The sequence below is a fragment of the Chenopodium quinoa genome, unplaced genomic scaffold (genome assembly GCF_001683475.1).
Source record: "Chenopodium quinoa cultivar QQ74 unplaced genomic scaffold, ASM168347v1, whole genome shotgun sequence".
Lineage (NCBI taxonomy): Eukaryota > Viridiplantae > Streptophyta > Magnoliopsida > Caryophyllales > Amaranthaceae > Chenopodium > Chenopodium quinoa.
In genome coordinates this window covers 838,582-857,049 of record NW_018743906.1, presented here as the reverse complement: position 1 = coordinate 857,049, position 18,468 = coordinate 838,582, and the positions used below count along the sequence as shown (strand labels likewise).

The following is an 18,468-nucleotide window of genomic DNA, read 5'->3' as shown; positions in this document are numbered from 1 at the left end:
GTGGTACATTATAATTTGTACAACCCTACATTACACTTCTGCCAAACCCATCCTTCTACTTAAACATTTGCTTTCTTTAAATTACTACGTATAACTTAATTCAAAAATAAAAAATATTAAATTATAAATTTCAATAATCACAAATTTTTATATGCGGATAGTCATACTGAGGGTTAGTTATTAATGTTAAAGGCGTTACTTTTTCTATTTTAATTTTTGCTTTCTTTAAATGTCTATTTTGTTCATCAATACATATTTTTCTGAATTTATACAATGATTTTTCTGAGTTCTTTTTGGTAACACTATAGTTTTCATTTTTCTTAGTGGTAAATTGCAAAAAAACTTATTATCCCAGGTAAACTTTAATTGTTATAACACTAGTAGAAAAATACAAAAAGGCAACCCCCAAAAGGCACCGGTTCAGGCCAAACCGGTGCCAAATACCTGCCTAAAAATGGGCGGAATTTCAGACCAAGAGCAATGGCACCGGTTCAACTCAAACCGGTGCCAAAAATACAAAGGGCACCGGTTTGAACCGGTGCCACTAAACCGGTTCATCTATATAATTAAAAAAAAAAACCCGCCCCATATATAACCCTAACTCTCCCTCACTTCCTCAGCTGCTCCTCCTTTTCCTTCTCTCTCCTCCTTCTATCTCTCTTCTCTGTTCGCCTTCTTTCTCCTTCGATCTCATCTGCTTCTCACTCGTTTCCACCACCAAAGGCCACCACCGAAGAGGCGAAGACCACCACCAAGACCAACACCCAAGACCACCAAGAACACCGATTCTAGGTACATGCATGTGGTTTTTGGGTATTTTTTTTTCTTTATTTTGAGATTTATGGGTTTAATTAATCGAGTTTTGGGTTTAATTGGATTTTTATGGGTTTAATTAATCGATTTAAATCGATTTTTGGATTTTAATTCTATTGATCTGGGTTTCATTAATCGATTTAAATCTTTTTTCGGATTTTATTTCGATTTTTCTTGGGTTAATTTTCGATTAAAATAATCGTTTTTTGGGCTAATTAATCGAGTTCTGGGTTAATTTTCGATTTTATTTTCGATTTTTGTTGGTTAATTAATCGAGTTCTGGGTTATGGCTAGCATTTCAATTTTTCTTGGTTAATTTTCGATTAAAATAATCGTTTTTTTTGGGTTCATGCATGCGTTTTGGGGTTGTTTTCTGGGTTTTGTTTTTAGATTTTGAATTTTTTTTCGATTTCAAGTTTTTTTTTCTGTGTTTTTTCGATTTCCATTTTTTCTGGGTTTGAATTTTTTTTCAATTTTTGGGATTATTATTTGGTTTTCGATTTCAATTTTTTCTGGGTATTTTTTCGTTTTTTTTTTTTTAATTTTTTGGGTTTATAACTAATTTTCGATTTTAATTTTTTTTAATTTTCTGGGTTTTAATTTTTTTTCGATTTTCTGGGTTTTAATTTAATTTTTTCTTCATTTTCTGGATTTTCTCGATTTTCTGGGTTTTAACTAATTTTCGATATTAATTTTTTTGATTTTCTGGGTTTTAATTTTTTTTCAATTTTAATTTTTTCGATTTTTTTTTTTAATTTTCTGGGTTTTTAACTAATTTTCGCAGCTAATACATTTTAATTGATTTTGTTGGATGAACTAATTGGCGCTGGTATACTATTTGCTTTGCAAGCCCAAAATATTGCACATAATCGAAGAATCAAGAATCAAGAATATTGATTTAGATGTTTGGGTTTTTTTTTTTATTGTGATGTTGTAATTTTTTTTTTATTTATATTGTAGTTCTTTTTTATTTATTTATATGTTGTAATTGTTTAATTTTATAATTCGTATATTTTAATTTTTTTCTTGACTATATACTGTAAATTTCAGTTATATTCAATGATATTCGATTAATATGTTGTTGTTCTTATTTATTTTAGTCAATTTGATGTTAAGTGAAAAATGACACCAACAAAAAAAAAATGATTTTTAGGGGGTTTTTGGCACCGGTTAACCAGTGCCAAAAACTTTGAAATAATTTTCTGTGAGCCTTTTTGGCACCGGTTAACCGGTGTCAATTTCGATTTTTGGCACCGGTTTGAACCGGTGCCTTTTTGGCACCCCCCACATTGGCACCGGTTCAAACCGGTGCCTTAGGCCGGGTTTGAACCGGTGCCAAATTCATTTTTTCACGTAGTGTAATTTTTCAATGGTAAACTTAATGAATTAATTTAGTTAATTCTTAACCATGGTTAAATTTTTTTAAAAATAAAAATATTGAAATTCCTAAAATGTCCTTACTTTATACACTCAAAATACCTAAAATGCCCCCACATAAACCCAACCTATCATCATCTTCATCCTCCTCTCTTTAATTTTTCATCTTTAGCTTTCACTTTCTAAACAAGTTCCACCCAATCACCACCAACCAACCAACTTTCCCCTACCTCCACCCTCCACCCATGCCGGCGCCCGCACCTAGCCCTTCTCCCGTTGGTGCACCGCCCACCCCACCCCTGCCGCATCTCTCCTTTCCCTTAAGAAAAACCACCAACCCTCCCCAAAATTTGTAATTGATCTTCAAATTGCAGAAATCAAATTGTTAGTCGACCCACTAATCTTCTTGTTTGTATTTTGGGTAATTACTAAAGAATTGTCCTACAAAATAATCAAAAAAATCAAACCTTGCAATTAAATTTGGGGAAATTAGGTTGATAATCAATTGAATTGGGGCTTTGTATGCTGAAATTGACGGGCTGCTGCTCCTTAATTGAAGTGAGCTGGTTGCGATCTTGTGTATGGTGTTGTTGTGAAGAGCTTCTGTTGGTGGCGAGTGCGAATGTGATTTTTGCTGAGCTTCCACCAATTGCTATCGTCGTTGTGGTTGTTTGCGATTGTGGAGCGGTGGGTTGTGGGCTGTGGTTGGTGGTTGAATGGCGAGGTAGAATTGGTGAAGGTGGATGTTGATTCTAGATTGGTGGAGCAGGGGATGTGTGGTGAGTTTGTTGTTGTTGGTGTTCTTGTGATGTGTGGACTTGCGGCTGGAGAGGGATGAGATTGATGATACGGGGTGAACCAAAGGGTGTTTTAGGCAGCAAGGTTGAGTGGAGATCGGAGATGGTGGGTGACGGTGGTTGTGGTCAGGTGATGCGGCAATTATTGAGACTATGTAATGGTGGAATGTGCTGGTTTGAAGGGGAAGGTTCTGGGTGATGGCGGTGGAGGTGGCGGTTTGGCGGCAGCTATGGTTGTTGGGCGGTGGTTTTGACTGCTGGGTCATAGTAGTTTTTGGGTTGAACGATTTTAGATGAAAAAATAGAATTGACATTAAGGGTAAATTAGTCATTAATTCTTTAGTTAACTAAGGTTAAGCTTATAATTTTATTAAGTTTACCATTGAGAAATTATAATTAGTTAAGTTTACAAGGATAATAATTTTTTTTTACAATTTACCACTGAGAAAAATAAAAACTATAGTGTTACCAACGAGAATTTCCCTTATTTTTTTGGAAGACATTCAGACTTTATTATTTGTGCTCTTACAAATTTATTCAAATTCAATTGATTATGTTTAATAAACAAACACAGACAAGTTATCGCTGGCCCAAACTTAAGCTCATAAGACACTTCAAACTTTGGGCCGTTAAAATCGGTCTTGGGCTAACTGTCTTGATAATACATGCTACGAGATGATAGACAAGGGCCCAATCAAAGATGTTGTTAAGACAAATGTAGGAGATTCTACTTAGATCCCAATCAAAGATGTTGAAATTTCTACAAAATGGCTACTCCTATACTTAATTTTCATTAGTAGATTATTAAAATAAATTTTCTTTTTAAAAAATTGAGTATAGTGGTCATCCTTTACTACCATTGAATCATCCCAAAGACTACCACTACCACTAAAATCGAAGTTTTAGTCTTCTTTTATTCCTAGATTAGTCAATGACCCTTAACATAATACAAGTAGGTCGTTCCTAAAATTTTGTCATTTTATACTGCAGCAAGTGAAAAATAAAGGTTACTCTTTTATATTAGTTAGAATTAATTGTAATTATACTAGTGAAACAATATGACTTTAAAAAGAGTTACTAACTATTTGAGTATCAAAATGACTTGCTACTTTGTACCTTGTATTGGTTAAGCTTATAATTTAGGACAATCTAGTTTAATTAAACAAAAGGGAATTGATCCTTTAACTTCTTAAGCCCAAATATTTACCAAGGCCTAAAAACATATTCTTTCCTCAAAGAATGGCCTCTCTTGTTTCACATGAGATCAATGGTGTGAATACCCATGCTTCTAAGCAAGCAAACAAATTCAAAACCACTTATTATCCTAGCTTTTCTAAATTGGTATTGTATCAATAATTTAAAGGAAAAATTGCCCGCAATAATCCCACCTTTGGGCCGTCCGCTAATAATAATCCGACCTTTGGATTATTTTTAAATAATCCCACCTTTACCCCCTAATCTTTTTTAATGGTCCCATTTTACCTGGAACCGGTTGTGTAGGTTTTTTTTTTAAAAAAAAAGTTTAATTAACACGTGTAGCTACTTGATTGGTCAAAATTTTTAAAAAAAAACTTGTAAAAAAAAAAACCACCAGCACCACCCAAGCCACCACCATCCCACCACCACCCAAAGCAAAACTCTGGAACAACCATCCCTCCCACACCTGAAACCACCGCTAGGAAATCGCGCTGACCGGAATCCCACCCAGCCAACCCAACCCCAAAACCCCATTGACTCAACCAATTCGAAAATCCACCAAATTAAACCCACCAAACTAAATCCCAGAAAATGGGTTGAATGGGGCAGGGGAGTTCAATGGGGCCGGAATCGGGGGACGAAAGAGGTCAGGGAAGCCGAAATTGGGGGGACGGGGGAGGTTAGCGACGCCGGAATCAGGGTGGGGGGGACAACGAGCAGATAGAGGCCGAATTCGTGGTGGTGCGTTTGCGGCATGGGTACTGGGGTGGGGTCGGCCTGGAACTGGAAGGGAGAGGGAGGGGCTAGTCGGAAATGGGGAGGGAGAGGGAGGGGCTGGTCTTAAACAGGCAGGGGAAGGGAGTGGCTGGTCGAAAACGGCGAGGGAGAGGGATGGGGTGGTCGGAATCGGGGAGGGAGAGGGAAGGGCTGGTCGGAAACGGGGAGGGAGATGGAGGGGGTGGTCGGAATCGGGGAGGGAGAGGGAGGGGGTGGCCGGAATCGGGGAGGGGAGGGGAGGTGGGGCTGCCGGAATTGGGTAGGGGAGGTGGGGTTGCCGGAATCTGGCTTCAATTTTTTTTTTTTTTTTAAAAAAAACAAAAATTCTGTTTTTTTTTATTATTATTATTACTTTTAATTTTATTTTTATTTTTTTGACCAATCATAGACTGACACGTGTCTGGTAACTTGTAATAACAAGTCATGTGACCGGTTAGAACCATTTAAAGCACAAGAGGTATAAATGTGGGATTATTTAAAAATAATCCAAAGGTCGGATTATTATTAGCGGACGGCCCAAAGGTGGAATTATTGCGGACAATTTTTCCTAATTTAAATCAACAAAACAATATTGAATAAAGACCTTTTCTTTGTTTTGTTTTAAAATTAATTTACCATTTGTATTGAAAATTTTCATTTAGCCAAAGTGCTTCCAAAACATAGCAAGCCTTTGCTCACATTCGAGCTTCTCGACTTCTACCAAACGGATTTGATTATGAATTGTTGCTAGCCTTTTTGAGGTAGGGATATCCATTTTTTTTTACTAAAAGTTTTTAAACTTCTACCTCTCTTTGAAAAAATAGACTGAAAGAAGTTTCTATTTAATTATTAATAAGTTTTGGAGGCACTTAACCCTTTCTCATTACCAGTAATAAATAATTGTTGCCCTAGTTTCATAACATTTTCAATCCCGACTTTTCATAAATATAGAACCAGATTTCATGTGTAGACTCTACTAGCTATGAAGATACAAAAGTGCATCAAAAGGTTCCCACAAGGCCACAAATTAAATGGCTCACAGGTGACTAAATAAATAGAATAATGATTTAGGATTCATCATTTGAAGTCACTAATGCCCTTTTGGAAGTTGTAAGTGATAAATGCAAGAGAAATCTCACCTCTTAAGTGCCATTAATAAAATCCTATAACAATAAAGTCGTGAAAGTTGTGAAATTCAATCTTTACCACTCAATCAAACCTTACTTGATAAGTGATACGCTATCTATATGAGCCACCCGTGCTCGTATCCCTTGATAAGTTATAACTTTTACTCGAGTTGCTCTACATAGAAATCTAGAATCGAACAAAGTGTTGAAATCAAAGAATAGCCCCACCACACAATAGATTCCACCCAAGAGACAAAAATTACAACCCCCCTCAAATAATACTATCCACTTTAGTTGACACCAGGGAAGGCTCTTTCTCTCATTTTCCTTGTATATTTCAACCAAGTCTACCTCATTCCAAATCTCCACTATTTTCTCCTTCAATATAAAATCATATAATCCAAAAAAAAACAATAAATTATTCATCAAAAACAACATCCTTATATAAAATAGTGGAGATTTTATACAAATTTAACATGTCACCCACTACTGCTGAACCTTTTCAAGGTACGTTCATGCTCCCCTCTCCTCTTTTATTTCATTATATAAAATACAAACTAATAGAGCTGATTATATGGCCGGGTTAGGGTCACGGCGAGTTTAACCACTAAAAAAATTGTACCCAAACCCGCTAAATTCAAAATAGGCTCAATCGGCCTAACTAGTCAAAGACTATTAATCAATAGTCTAAATGTATATTTAAATCGGACCATATTTGATCAGCTCTATATATTATTATCGTATAATCATATTTATAATTTGTGTTATGATGGATAATACAGTTGAAGGGGTTGACCCAACAGAGCACCTGCTCGTTAGCATTGAAGATGATAACAATACTATCAATGGTGATGATAAGGTAGAAAAGAAATTTGAAATAAAGAATTTGAGGAAAGTATCAGATAAAGGGGTGTGCATATTAGATGGGGTGAACTTGAAGATATCAAGGGGTACGATCGTAGGGATCATTGGTCCTAGTGGTAGTGGCAAGTCGACGCTGCTACGGGCGATGAACCGGTTGTGGGAGCCGCCGGCTGGGACGGGGTTTTTGGATGGCCGTGATATTTGTGATCTTGATGTGCTCTCCGTTCGCCGTCGTGTTGGCATGCTCTTTCAACTCCCTGCCCTATTTCAAGGTAAATTGTTAGCTTAGTCTTTTTTTTTTTTTGTGGAATTGATCAAAATGGATAACCAATGTGTTGTTATAATGAATCTAATTTGGATATTTATTTTGAAAGTGTACTTTTTGTATCGGATTTTTTGTTTGTGTTTCTTACCATAATTGATTTTTAAAGTGAGTTTAAAGTGATAAATAGTCAACGTAATTTGAGTGGTTAAAGTTATATGCGAAAGCTGATGAAAAAAAAATAAGTCAATGGTTATATATGTATGGAGTAGTAATAAATGGTTTTGCAAATAGCTTGGTTGTTTATAGGAATTATATAAATCCAAAAGTGTAGAAAATGTGGCTTTAAAAGTTTACTTGAGCTAAATGCAAATAGACTAGCTTAGATCCTTGAGTGAGCATTGAATTGTAAGTTTGTAACATCAAAAATTGATTGTTATGCTAAGTGCCGTATGTGCCTATGTGGTACAACGGCACTAAGGCAGCCAGGGACCGAGGGTCAGACCGTCAGATTGTAGGTCCAAACTTCCTTCTCAATATATAGAAGGATTCATTTACTTTTATCTACAATAAATACTCCATAAAACATTAATATATCGGAGAAATTTGGAAGAAAAATATTACCTTGTATTTACACCATTGTTATCCAAACATAGGGAAGAATTTATTGTTCTTTTAGTTCTTATAACAAATTGATATCGATTGAAGACCAACTTTCTTGATTTAAGTCAAAGTATCACTAAGTATAAGTTTACACGTACCTTACATTATTGTTTATAATACAGCGTATGTACCATACTAATCTATACATTCTTTAAAATTTCTAAGAATGAGTAAGTTTAAATTCTAAGTAAGCTTAGAAAGTATTTTGATAAGTTACCGCTTAAAAAGGAATTAGGAACTATTTTACGACTGAGGAAGTGTAATTTTTTTTCGAGGAAGGCAAGGCATGAAAACTTTTAGTAAGTCCTCTAATATGCATTATTTTATGAGATTTGATTCTGAATTGCGAATAAATGCTTTGAATACGATCTTGGATACCCCTTATGAGAGTTGGTCTAAATTATTGAGCTAATAAATTGCTTAACAATTCTTAATTGGTTTCGATCAGTACATTTTCCTGCTTTAAGATTTATAAAATTGCAAATTGAAGAAAATCCATGCTTTTTTTTTTTACTAAAAAACAGCAAGTCTATGTCAGTCTAACTTGTTCTGATTTGACAATATTCGATAATGTTCCAAATTATCGAATAAACTAGTTTATGAACAAGAATATTATATTGCTGGAGTCATGAAACATCACATGGTGCTATTGTCAAAAAAAAAAAAAAAAAAAAAAAAAAAATCACATGGTGACATGAAATCTTATGAGGTTGTTACATATTTGACTTGTAAATGAATTACACATGAAATTATCCAGATCAATATCGAATCAAAACGTACGTGAAAAGTAATTTTTCGAAATCAATCTTGTGTGATTTATCATCAGTATATTATTGTCTACCAAATGAGTTTTTATATATTGAAAAACAGAGGAGATATTATACAATGAACTTTCCTGATTGCAAGTTTAAGTTTTGATTAGGATTGTTTGTTCAAAAATCTAAAGACCTTAAATTGATGATTTTAATTATAGGAACGGTAGCAGATAACATACGTTATGGACCAAAATTGAAGGGAAAGAAGCTAAGTGATCAAGAAGTGCAAAGATTGCTAAATGCTGCTGATCTTGATGCCTCTTTTATGAACACAAATGGGAACGAACTATCCGTTGGACAACAACAACGAGTTGCACTCGCAAGGACCCTTGCCAATGAACCCGAGGTAACAACAATGACTTACATTCATATATACTAACTCCGCATCATTTTTTATATCTCACAAATAATACCCCAAAGTTGCATATAATATGATCCGAAGGTAGTACACTGAATGTCCAATTTCATGACTTTCACAATTTCTAATTTTTGAGATTATATTGTTTAAAGGTTTTGCTGCTAGACGAGCCTACAAGTGCCTTAGATCCAATATCGACTCAAAACATTGAGGAAGCACTCGTGAAGTTGAAGACAACACTAGGGATGACAGTGATCATGGTATCTCATAGCATAAGGCAAGTGCAAAGAATAGCTGATATAGCTTGCCTTTTGGTAGATGGTTCAGTAGTTGAAGTTTTGCCGCCTAGTCAACTTTCCGATGCTAAGCATCCAATGGCTAAAAGATTTCTCGAGCTTAGTTCTTAATAACCAAATTAAGACATCCTTGTAATTAAGGAGAGAAGTTCTTCGAATGTGAAGAAGATAAGTACCTAATAGAAGAAGATACTTCCTTGATTTGGATGGATATAAAAGACTGATGTAATTGTATAATGGCCCTAATGGCACCTAATAAGAAGTTGGTGTATTTTGGATAATGTGTTTGCAATGTGATACATACTACATACAGTGCATTTCTTCTGGTGGCCGCACCATGCGGCAGGGTGCCAAATCAACAAATGATAAAGTAACCCCCAGATAAAGTAACCCCAGACAAAAGTAACCTCTGACTGACTTAGTAACCCTTGACCAAGTAACCCCAACCCGACCTAGTAACCCTCAACCGACCTAGTAACCCCAAGTAACCCCTAATCGACCTAGTAACCCCAAGTAACCCCGAACCGACCTATTAACCTCCGACCTAGTAACCCTTGACTGACCAAGTAACCTTGACCTAGTAACCCCTGACCGACTAAGTAGCCCCCGACACCACTTGTTGCACATTCACTCCCGTACCCGCTGCCCCACGCTGCCAACAACCACGCCACCCCCTTCCCTCCCCACCGTGACGGCGGCCGGCGCCGGCGCGAACCCACCCCCCTCCTTTCCCCCCCACCACTACGGCAACCAACGAACCCCCCTTCCCTCCCCTCAACTGTCACCCCCTTCCGTCCCCACCGTGACAGCAGTCGACGCCGGCGCGAACCCACCCCCTCCCTTTTCCCCACCCCAACGATCCCCCCTTCCCTTTCCCCGTTCTCGCTGCCTGACCCCCACCCCGAACCAAAACCACCCTTTTCCCCTTCCCCTTCCCTCACCAGAATCCGCCCCCTCACCCCGTTCCCCCCACCGAAATCAACCCCCCTTCCCCTACTGTTTTTGGCCTTCCCGAACCCTAAACCAACACCCCAAAACCACAATAAGCAAAACCCTAAATTCATTTTGGGTGGTTTTGGGGTGGTGGTTTAGGGTTAGGGAAGGCCAAAAACGGTAGGGGAAGGGGAGGGGGTTGATTTTGGTGGGGGGGAACGGGCTGGGGCAGATTCCGGTGGGGGAAGGGGGAAAGGGGTGGTTTTGGTTCGGGGTGGGGGTTAAGGCAGCGAGAACGGGGAAAGGGAAGGGGTTCGTTGGTTGCGTAGGGGTGGGGGAAAGGGAGGGGGTGGGTTTCGCGCCGATGCCGACAGGGGGGAGGGGTGGCAGTTGAGGGGAGGGTGGTGGAGGGGTGGCAGTGAGGTGGAGGGGTGGCTGCAAGGTAGTTGAACGGTGGCTAAACCCAGCTAACGGAAATAGTATCGGAGTAAGTCAGCTGGTAGTGAAATAAATATTTTAGAGATTTGGGTGGTAGCAAAATTAAAAAAAAAAAATTAGGTTTTTCTAAGTTATGCCCCCAAACTTCTTCGTTTTCTTAGTTGTACCCATACTTTTTCAAACGTCTAAGTTGTGCCCTCAACTTCACTAATTTTTATTACCAATAACCTTTAACGTTAACAATAACCTTTTTTATTATTATTTTCTTTTCTGATTTTTTAATTTTTTTTAAAGTGTTAAACCAATTAGAATGGGACATGTGTCAAATAAATAACGCCACGACACCATTGTTGATAAAAATACTTAACTTTCGTTAACATATATGGTTGTCAAAGGGTATTGTTGATAAAATATCGTGAGTGGAGGGCATAGCTTATAACTTTGAAAAAGCATGGGTACATCTTAGAAATTCAATAACTAAGGGGGGCATAGCTTAGAAAAACACAAAAAAATTTAACAGGTAGCAAATGTAACACACGGTTCTTTTGCTGGTAGCAAATGTCAATTTTTCCTAATTGAAACTATTAGAACTCAAAATTACGAGTTGGCAAATCTGCATAAATGAAATGTGTCACTTAAGATAAACAATGAAAAAAAGTTGTATTTACTAGCGTAGTGATAATTATCACTAGACCTAATTGAATTAATGTGAAAGATGTCTATTTATTTGAGTCACCAATTTTTATAATGTCTTTACTTTATTCCCTACAACGTAATAAATGAAAATAATTATCCCCTTCAATTTGTAAAAGTATTTCAATTTGACTTTTGCACTACTCGCATGCATTACTTTAATCAACATTTGTGTTGTATACATTAGAGTAAACATGGTCATATTAATTAGTATTTTTTATGATGGGTGTGACCCAAATTTTAATAAGCCCATTATTTTGATGAATTATTGGTTCATGTTCTAGAAGCTTCCGGATACATGTAGTATGGTTGGTATTGCTCCTCAATTATCTAGATTAATCTACTAGCTCATTTAAGTCTCTTTTAGCAAAGTAGTTGTTTCGGTTGAAAACAATGGGACCTTGCCGAAGGTCCGCTGAAGTGGAGAAGACTGGATTCGGTCCAAGTTGTGTTGGGCCGAAGGTTTCCTGCACAGTGAACACACGTAAACTAGCCTCGGGGGTGTTTCCGAGGAAGGCCCCTCCGATGCTAAAGTCAGTACAATGTGTAAAAGGAAGACACTATGCAAGAGAGTTTGTAGCTTGAGGCTTTTGTGGAATATTCCTGAATGCAAGAATGAGCATATGAATTGGAATATCAATGTATGTGTCCTTTTGAATGTGTCAATATGATGGCTTTTATACCTCATCATACATGGAGAGGTTGGGCTTTAGCCCAATTGGCTTACTTTGTGGGCTGACCTTTGACTTTTGAGCAATTGGAGAGTTGAACCTTGACCTTGGGCTTTTAATTGGATCATTTAGTGCTTAGGCCCAATTTTGACTAAATTGGACCCAAACAACTTGCCCCCAGACCCGATTTGGAAGGATGACGGGTCGGGTTTGATTTAATTCAGAAAAGGAGGGAAGTAAATGATTTAATTGATCCAAAAATTTGAATTTAAACCATAATTAATGAGATAACAACGGTTAATGATTTGCGGAAGTTGGACGGATAATGGGCAGTTTAACCACAAGACATGTGTTTAATGGCTACTTAGTGGGTATTTAAGAGAAATTAAAGCACAGACTCTTCGTATCCCGTACCTGGAGATATAAACAGAGGCGCGTCATTCTCCTCACTTATTCACCAATACAAACCCAGAATTCTTCGAGAGAGAAACCAAGAACCCGCATCAAAACTTCGCAAATTCCCCGAGCATTGAGCTTAGAAACTGAGACTTGCCACTACGAACTCGTAAATCGGCAACTTTCGCTTCAGATTAAGGTAAATTCCTTTGATTTCAGTTTATTTTTCTTCGAATTCGAACTCCTTCCCCTTTTCTTTCGACTTTTCTCTTCGAAATAATCCATGGCAAGAGGAGTTAGAGGTAGAGCCCGTGCTCCAAGAAGAGCAAGGCCGATTCCCGATCCTAGGAATAGGATTGGGACCTGGAATGGTCAAAGGCCGGAGTCTGACCCTGCTGAAGGGATTAGGGCGACTCCCCTTTCCTCGGCTCCTCCTCAAAGAACGGATGAGCCGAGTGCTTCTGGACGGGACGATGAAATTCCCGCTGTCCTTTGGGATATCCTCCCTGGGTTTTCAGAGTGGGAGAATGCCGAAGTCGCTTCGGCCATGATAAAGAACCGCCCCTACTCATGGTGGGTAGAGAACGCCGATCAATATCGATTTGCTGAGCAAATTGAGTTGCACTACGGCATTTTTGAAGCTGACGGATATTGGTGCCGAATGCCCTCAGCATCCGATAGAATCCATCGTCCACCCCCGGGGTATGTGGGGGTGTACACGAGACAGCTTCAGTATGGGCTGAGGTTCCCTTTGGACGTTTTCGTCCGAGACTTGCTGATCCATTACAACATTTCCCTATGTCAGCTAACCCCCACCAGCATCCGAAGGGTGATGACATACTTATGGGTCTGCAAGTTCTTCAAATACGTGCCGAACCTGCACTGCTTCAGAAAGCTCCATCGGCTAGTGCCAAATATTCAGAGTGGGCACGGAAGCCATGGTTCTGGGTGGTATCGGATTGAGTCCCGGCCCCAATACTTGACCATGTGGCCAAATGACTCTTCAGACAAGGACTGGAGAGGTCAATGGATTTGGGTTAGGGCACCCACAGATCCGGGCCACCCTTGCGTCTTCAGCGCTCCCCGGTACTTAGCTGAGCCTGATCCCGAAATGGGAAGTCTAGGTCCCCCCGCAGATAACGGGGCGGATCCGAACCTGGATCAGCAACATATCTTCGGCAAGCTGCCGAACCCGGGGGGGAGTGGTCGAATGCAGCATATCCCGGAGACTTGGCTCCCCGATACGCATTACGTTTTCCAAGAGAATATGCTAGCAGCTGTTGGCCTCAGCCGAAAGTTTAAGGATGGTAAGCTTCTTCGGCTGGGGCCGAGGCTTTTAACTACCTCTTTTTCTTCTCTCGCTTTGCTTTTTTATGCTGTGCCAACATATCTGAGCTAAACTTTTTCCCTTTCCCTTTTTTCAGAGCGGGACGAGACCAACGTTGGTATTAACTACGCTCGTCTTGGTGTTAACCGAGAGCGAGTTGTAACTGAACGGGCCCCGTCTATCACTGAGCCGAGGCATAGGGAAGTTCATCTGGATTCTTCCCACTTCCAAATTGAGGCTGTTGCTCTGTATCAGAGGCAGAAGCCTTGGTGGAAGAAGAGAGACCCTTGGTTTCAGCTGCTGAACGAAGAAGCTGAAGCTGCCCGCACAGCCGAAGAGGTTGCACGGGTACTTGAGGCTTGCGAAGGAGGAGAAGGGTCCTCCAGAGCTGCTGAGGCCGAAGCTGCAGCTAGAGCAGCTGAAGAAGACGAGGCTTTGCTGAAAACCTCGGTGAGCTTCAGACAACTTTTTTTTTTCTTTTCATTTTCATTTTTTTTTTTTTTTTTTTTTTTTTAATTACTCACACTCTTCTTCCCCCCTGTCTGTTACAGTCTGAAGAGAGTAACAGACACAGAGAAGGCAAAGCTCCTGTTCGTCCCGAAGATCAAATACAAGAGTCTTCAGACTCAGATATGGACGAGCAGCCTCTTCTGAAAAGGCGCCGAAGGATGGCCATCATCGGCCCTCATGACTTTCAGCAGAGGCCGATGACCATCGGCGTCGCAATAAGGGAACCTGAGGAAGGCAATGGATCGCCGAGGGTTCCCCAGCCAACACCCCAATCTCCTCAAAAGACCCCTCCGCCACCTCCTGAGATGGAGGTGGATCAGAGAACTCCCGAACCTAAGGGAGGGGTCCAAGAAGAAATCAAGAAGAGTGCTGCTGAGCACGAAAATAAAGATGTCGTGATGTCAAGTGCTGAGGGCTTCACGGCAGATATCGCAAGAGAGGTTGAGGCTTTCGTCCTCACCCCTGAAGAAGAGGAGGTCATAGTAATTGACTCCTCTGAGAAGGACGATGCTGAGACAACCAAAGCTAATCAAGCTCCATCGTCGTCCTTCCCTTCTTTCCAGACTCTGCATTCTGGAGAAATGGGTTTCTCGGCCCCCCGAATTCCAATCCCAGATCACATCTGGGACCTCATATGGGGTCAAAACCGAGAAGGAGCTGCAGCCTACTTCGGCAATTTTGCTGGCATGTCCGAAGTAGACAGGGCAAGGATCTGGTCGCTGAAGGCCACTGCTGGGATGGGCGAATCCAGCAGATCAGTTCCTGACCCAGCCAGGTCTAACCAACTGCTGATGATGCAGGTAATTTTCCTTCATTTCCTCCGAAATTCAGCTCTTTATATATATACATATTTTTTTTTTTTTTATTTTATATATATTTTTTTTGTCTTCCTGTTTTCAGTTCGTGCACAATCAGACTCTCACTGTAGAGCTGATTGATACCCTACAAGATAGGGTAGACGCTGCTGTGCACGAAAAGAAGGTGGCTGAAGAGGAAGTTAAGCTTGCTAAGCTGAAGCAAGCAGCAGCTGAAGAGAAGCAGCAGGAGGTTGAGGAGTACGGTAAAAAAGCTGCCGAAGCCCTGAAAACCTTCTGCGATGCTATGGAGAAGGAGGTTTTTCCCCCACTGATGGAAGGGGAAAAATTCCTCCAGGAGCATATGGGAGTGGACGTCTCCAAATTCAAGGCTGCCATTGAGAGCCGAATTCAAGAAGGAACTGCTGCACAAGCTGAAGTGCAGCAGCGTCTAGAGGCTCTTGAAGCCAGCCGAATGGCTGCTGAAGAATTGCTCCTGGCCAAAGACGTCCAACTCTCAGAGGCTGCTGCTGCTGCTGAAGCTCAAAGAGCTAAATTCCAAAAGGCTGAGGATCAATTGCTGATCCAGAAAGTTGAAGTGGCCCAGGCCCAGACAAAGGCTTTCCAAATTCAGCAAGAGCTGAATGAGCTGAAAGGTTCCTCCTCCCAAGTCGCTGATGAGCTGAAGAAATCCAAGGAAGACTTGGAGGAGACCCAGAAGAAGCTGGCTGATGCTGAGGCTTTACTCAAAGTCCGTGTTTATACCCAAGAGGAATATGAGATGGGTTTCAGAAACGGATTCCGAGTATGCCGAAGAGTCTGCCTTCATGCTGAGCCGAAACAGATTCATATGAATTGGAATATCCATCAGCCAGCAAGGGATCTTCAGCCGATCCTTAATCCACTCCCGTTTGCCCAATGGGGACTGGATATACTGGGACCATTTCCAGAGGCTGTGTACCAGAAAAAATGGCTGATAGTTGGTGTCGACTACTTCAGTAAATGGATCGAGGCCGAAGCAGCCTCGAACATTACAGAGCAAGCTGTCAGAAAATTTATCTGGCAGAATATCATCACTCGCTTTGGCATCCCGAGAGTATTTGTCTTCGATCATGGGAGGCAATTTGATAACTTACCGCTGAAGCGATATACAGATCAGTTCGGCATCAAACTGGCATACTCAGCAGTATGCCACCCGCAAAGTAACGGACAAGCCGAAGCAGCAAATAAACAGATCTTAAATGCCCTCAAGAAGAGGGTGGAAGATCAAAAGTCCAAATGGCTAGAGGAGCTCCCTGGAACCCTTTGGTCCCTTCGGACAACTGAAAAGGAGGCAACGGGCCACTCACCTTTTGAATTGGTGTATGGTGCCGAAGCCGTCCTTCCAGTGGAAATTGGCTCTGAGAGCCTTCGAGTGCACCATTTCTCGACTGGGAATGAGCGACTGATGAGGGAATCTCTCGATTTCCTCGACGAAGTAAGAGACTCAGCTCGAGATAAAATGGCGGCCTATAAGCAGAGAGTCAGCAAATTTTATAACCGAAGGGTCCATGCAAGGCCTCTCAAAATTGGAGATCTTGTCCTTCGGAATGCTGCTGCAGTTCAGAAAGGCCGAATCCATGGGAAGCTCTCAGCTACATGGGAGGGACCTTATGAAATTTATGATGAGCTTCAGCCAGGGACATACCGACTTCGGCAGTTGGATGGAACTGAGTTGAAAAATCACTGGAACGCTGATGTACTGAAAAAATATCATGTGTAAACCCTTCGGGGCAGAACAATCTTTGTAAGTACATTTTGAACTAATGAAAGGCCTTGGAGCCGCCATTTATATAAGTATTTACAACTTTTTATCCTTTCAAAATTTTCTTTGTTCTATCTACTCTTTAAGGGTTTTTTATTCAGCCTCGTCTGAAGCCTTCGCCTTCGGGTAACTGGGTTTCAGATTGCTGACAAAACCTGTCTTTTTAAAGAACACCGGTCTTTCAGCTGAAGTCAAACTTCAGTAAGACTTGTTCTCCAAAGACATGAGTCCATGGACAAATCTGGGATATTGCCTTAACTGAGCCTTGTATCCCAGAGAGCCATTATCCGAAACATTGCCTTAAGTTGGCCCTGTGTTTCGGGTATCCATTTTTCAAAGATAGACAGAAAATCAAGGATAACAGCAACAGTTGAAAATTTTTAAATCAGCCTCGTCTGAAACCTTCGCCTTCGGGTAACTGGGTTTCAGATGGCTTACAAAACTCGTCTTTTTAAAGAACACTGGTCTTTCAGCTGAAATCAAACTTCAGTAAGACCTGTTCTCCAAAGACATTAGTCCATGGACAATTCTGGGATATTGCCTTAACTGAGCCTTGTATCCCAGAAAGCCATTATTTGAAACATTGCCTTCAGTTGGCCCTGTGTTTCGGATATGCGTCTTCTTTAAGAACGCTGGTCTTTCGGCTGAAGTCAAATTTCAGTAAGACTTGTTCTAAAGAGGTTAGTCCCAGAAAGCTAATATCCCAAGCATTGCCTTCAGCTGGCCCTGTGTTTCGGATATCCAACTTTCAGACAGTCAATCTTCAGTAAGACTTGCATCCCAGAAGCATGGCCTTCAGTTGGCCCTGTGTTTCGGATACCCATTTTGAAGAAGTTCAGAAATTGCTTATTCAACTGAAGTCATACTTCAATTTCTGTGGGGGCAAGAAGCACTCAGTGCAACTATGTTCGGCAGAGTTGAAGAAAAGAAACAGTAAAGCATTCAAAAGTAAAGCAACTGAAGAAAAGAGCATTAGATTAATATTTCTCAAAAATTGAGCTACAAGTTCAATAATTCAGTATCGGCAGCCGCCCACAAGCGGAAAATAACAGCTGCCGAAATACGTACATAAGCAAAAAAATAAAACTGCTGTACGACAAGGCAAGCTGAAGCAAAAAACAAGGCAAAAAACTCAGAAAGCGGCAAGTCTAAAGTTAAGCACATGATGAACCGCAAGATTCTGAAGACGACTGCCCGAGTTCCTATGCTTCAGCCGGAGGATCAGACTGATCAGCGTTGAGCCCCATGGTGGCCTCAGCTCCAGCAGCAGAAGAAGCGGGCTTTGCACTTTGCCGAGCCTCCCTTTCCCTCTGCTCAGCTTCCAACTCCAGTCTTTCAGCTTCCTCTTCGGCTTCCTCAGCCTTAAGAATTTCAGCTTCAGCTGGAGTTGCATACTTCATGTGAGGGTCTTCGGGATTCTGGACCCACTCAGCACATTTAGACCAGTCCAGTTTCGGCTCAGCATGAAGGCAGACTCTTCGGCATACTCGGAATCCGTTTCTGAAACCCATCTCATATTCCTCTTGGGTATAAACACGGACTTTGAGTAAAGCCTCAGCATCAGCCAGCTTCTTCTG

The 18,468-nt window shown here is 40.6% G+C and overlaps 1 protein-coding gene across 1 annotated transcript; it reads left to right on the top strand.

Moving 5' to 3' along the window:
* Positions 1 to 6,300: 6,300 nt before the first annotated feature.
* Positions 6,301 to 9,606, top strand: LOC110686926 (ABC transporter I family member 17-like). Its single transcript, XM_021863539.1, has 4 exons — positions 6,301 to 6,574; positions 6,850 to 7,203; positions 8,830 to 9,017; positions 9,182 to 9,606. Exons 1-4 carry the CDS (start codon positions 6,544 to 6,546, stop codon positions 9,434 to 9,436), a joined length of 828 nt encoding a protein of 275 aa, XP_021719231.1. The 5' UTR covers positions 6,301 to 6,543; the 3' UTR covers positions 9,437 to 9,606.
* The last annotated feature ends 8,862 nt before the right edge of the window (positions 9,607 to 18,468 follow it).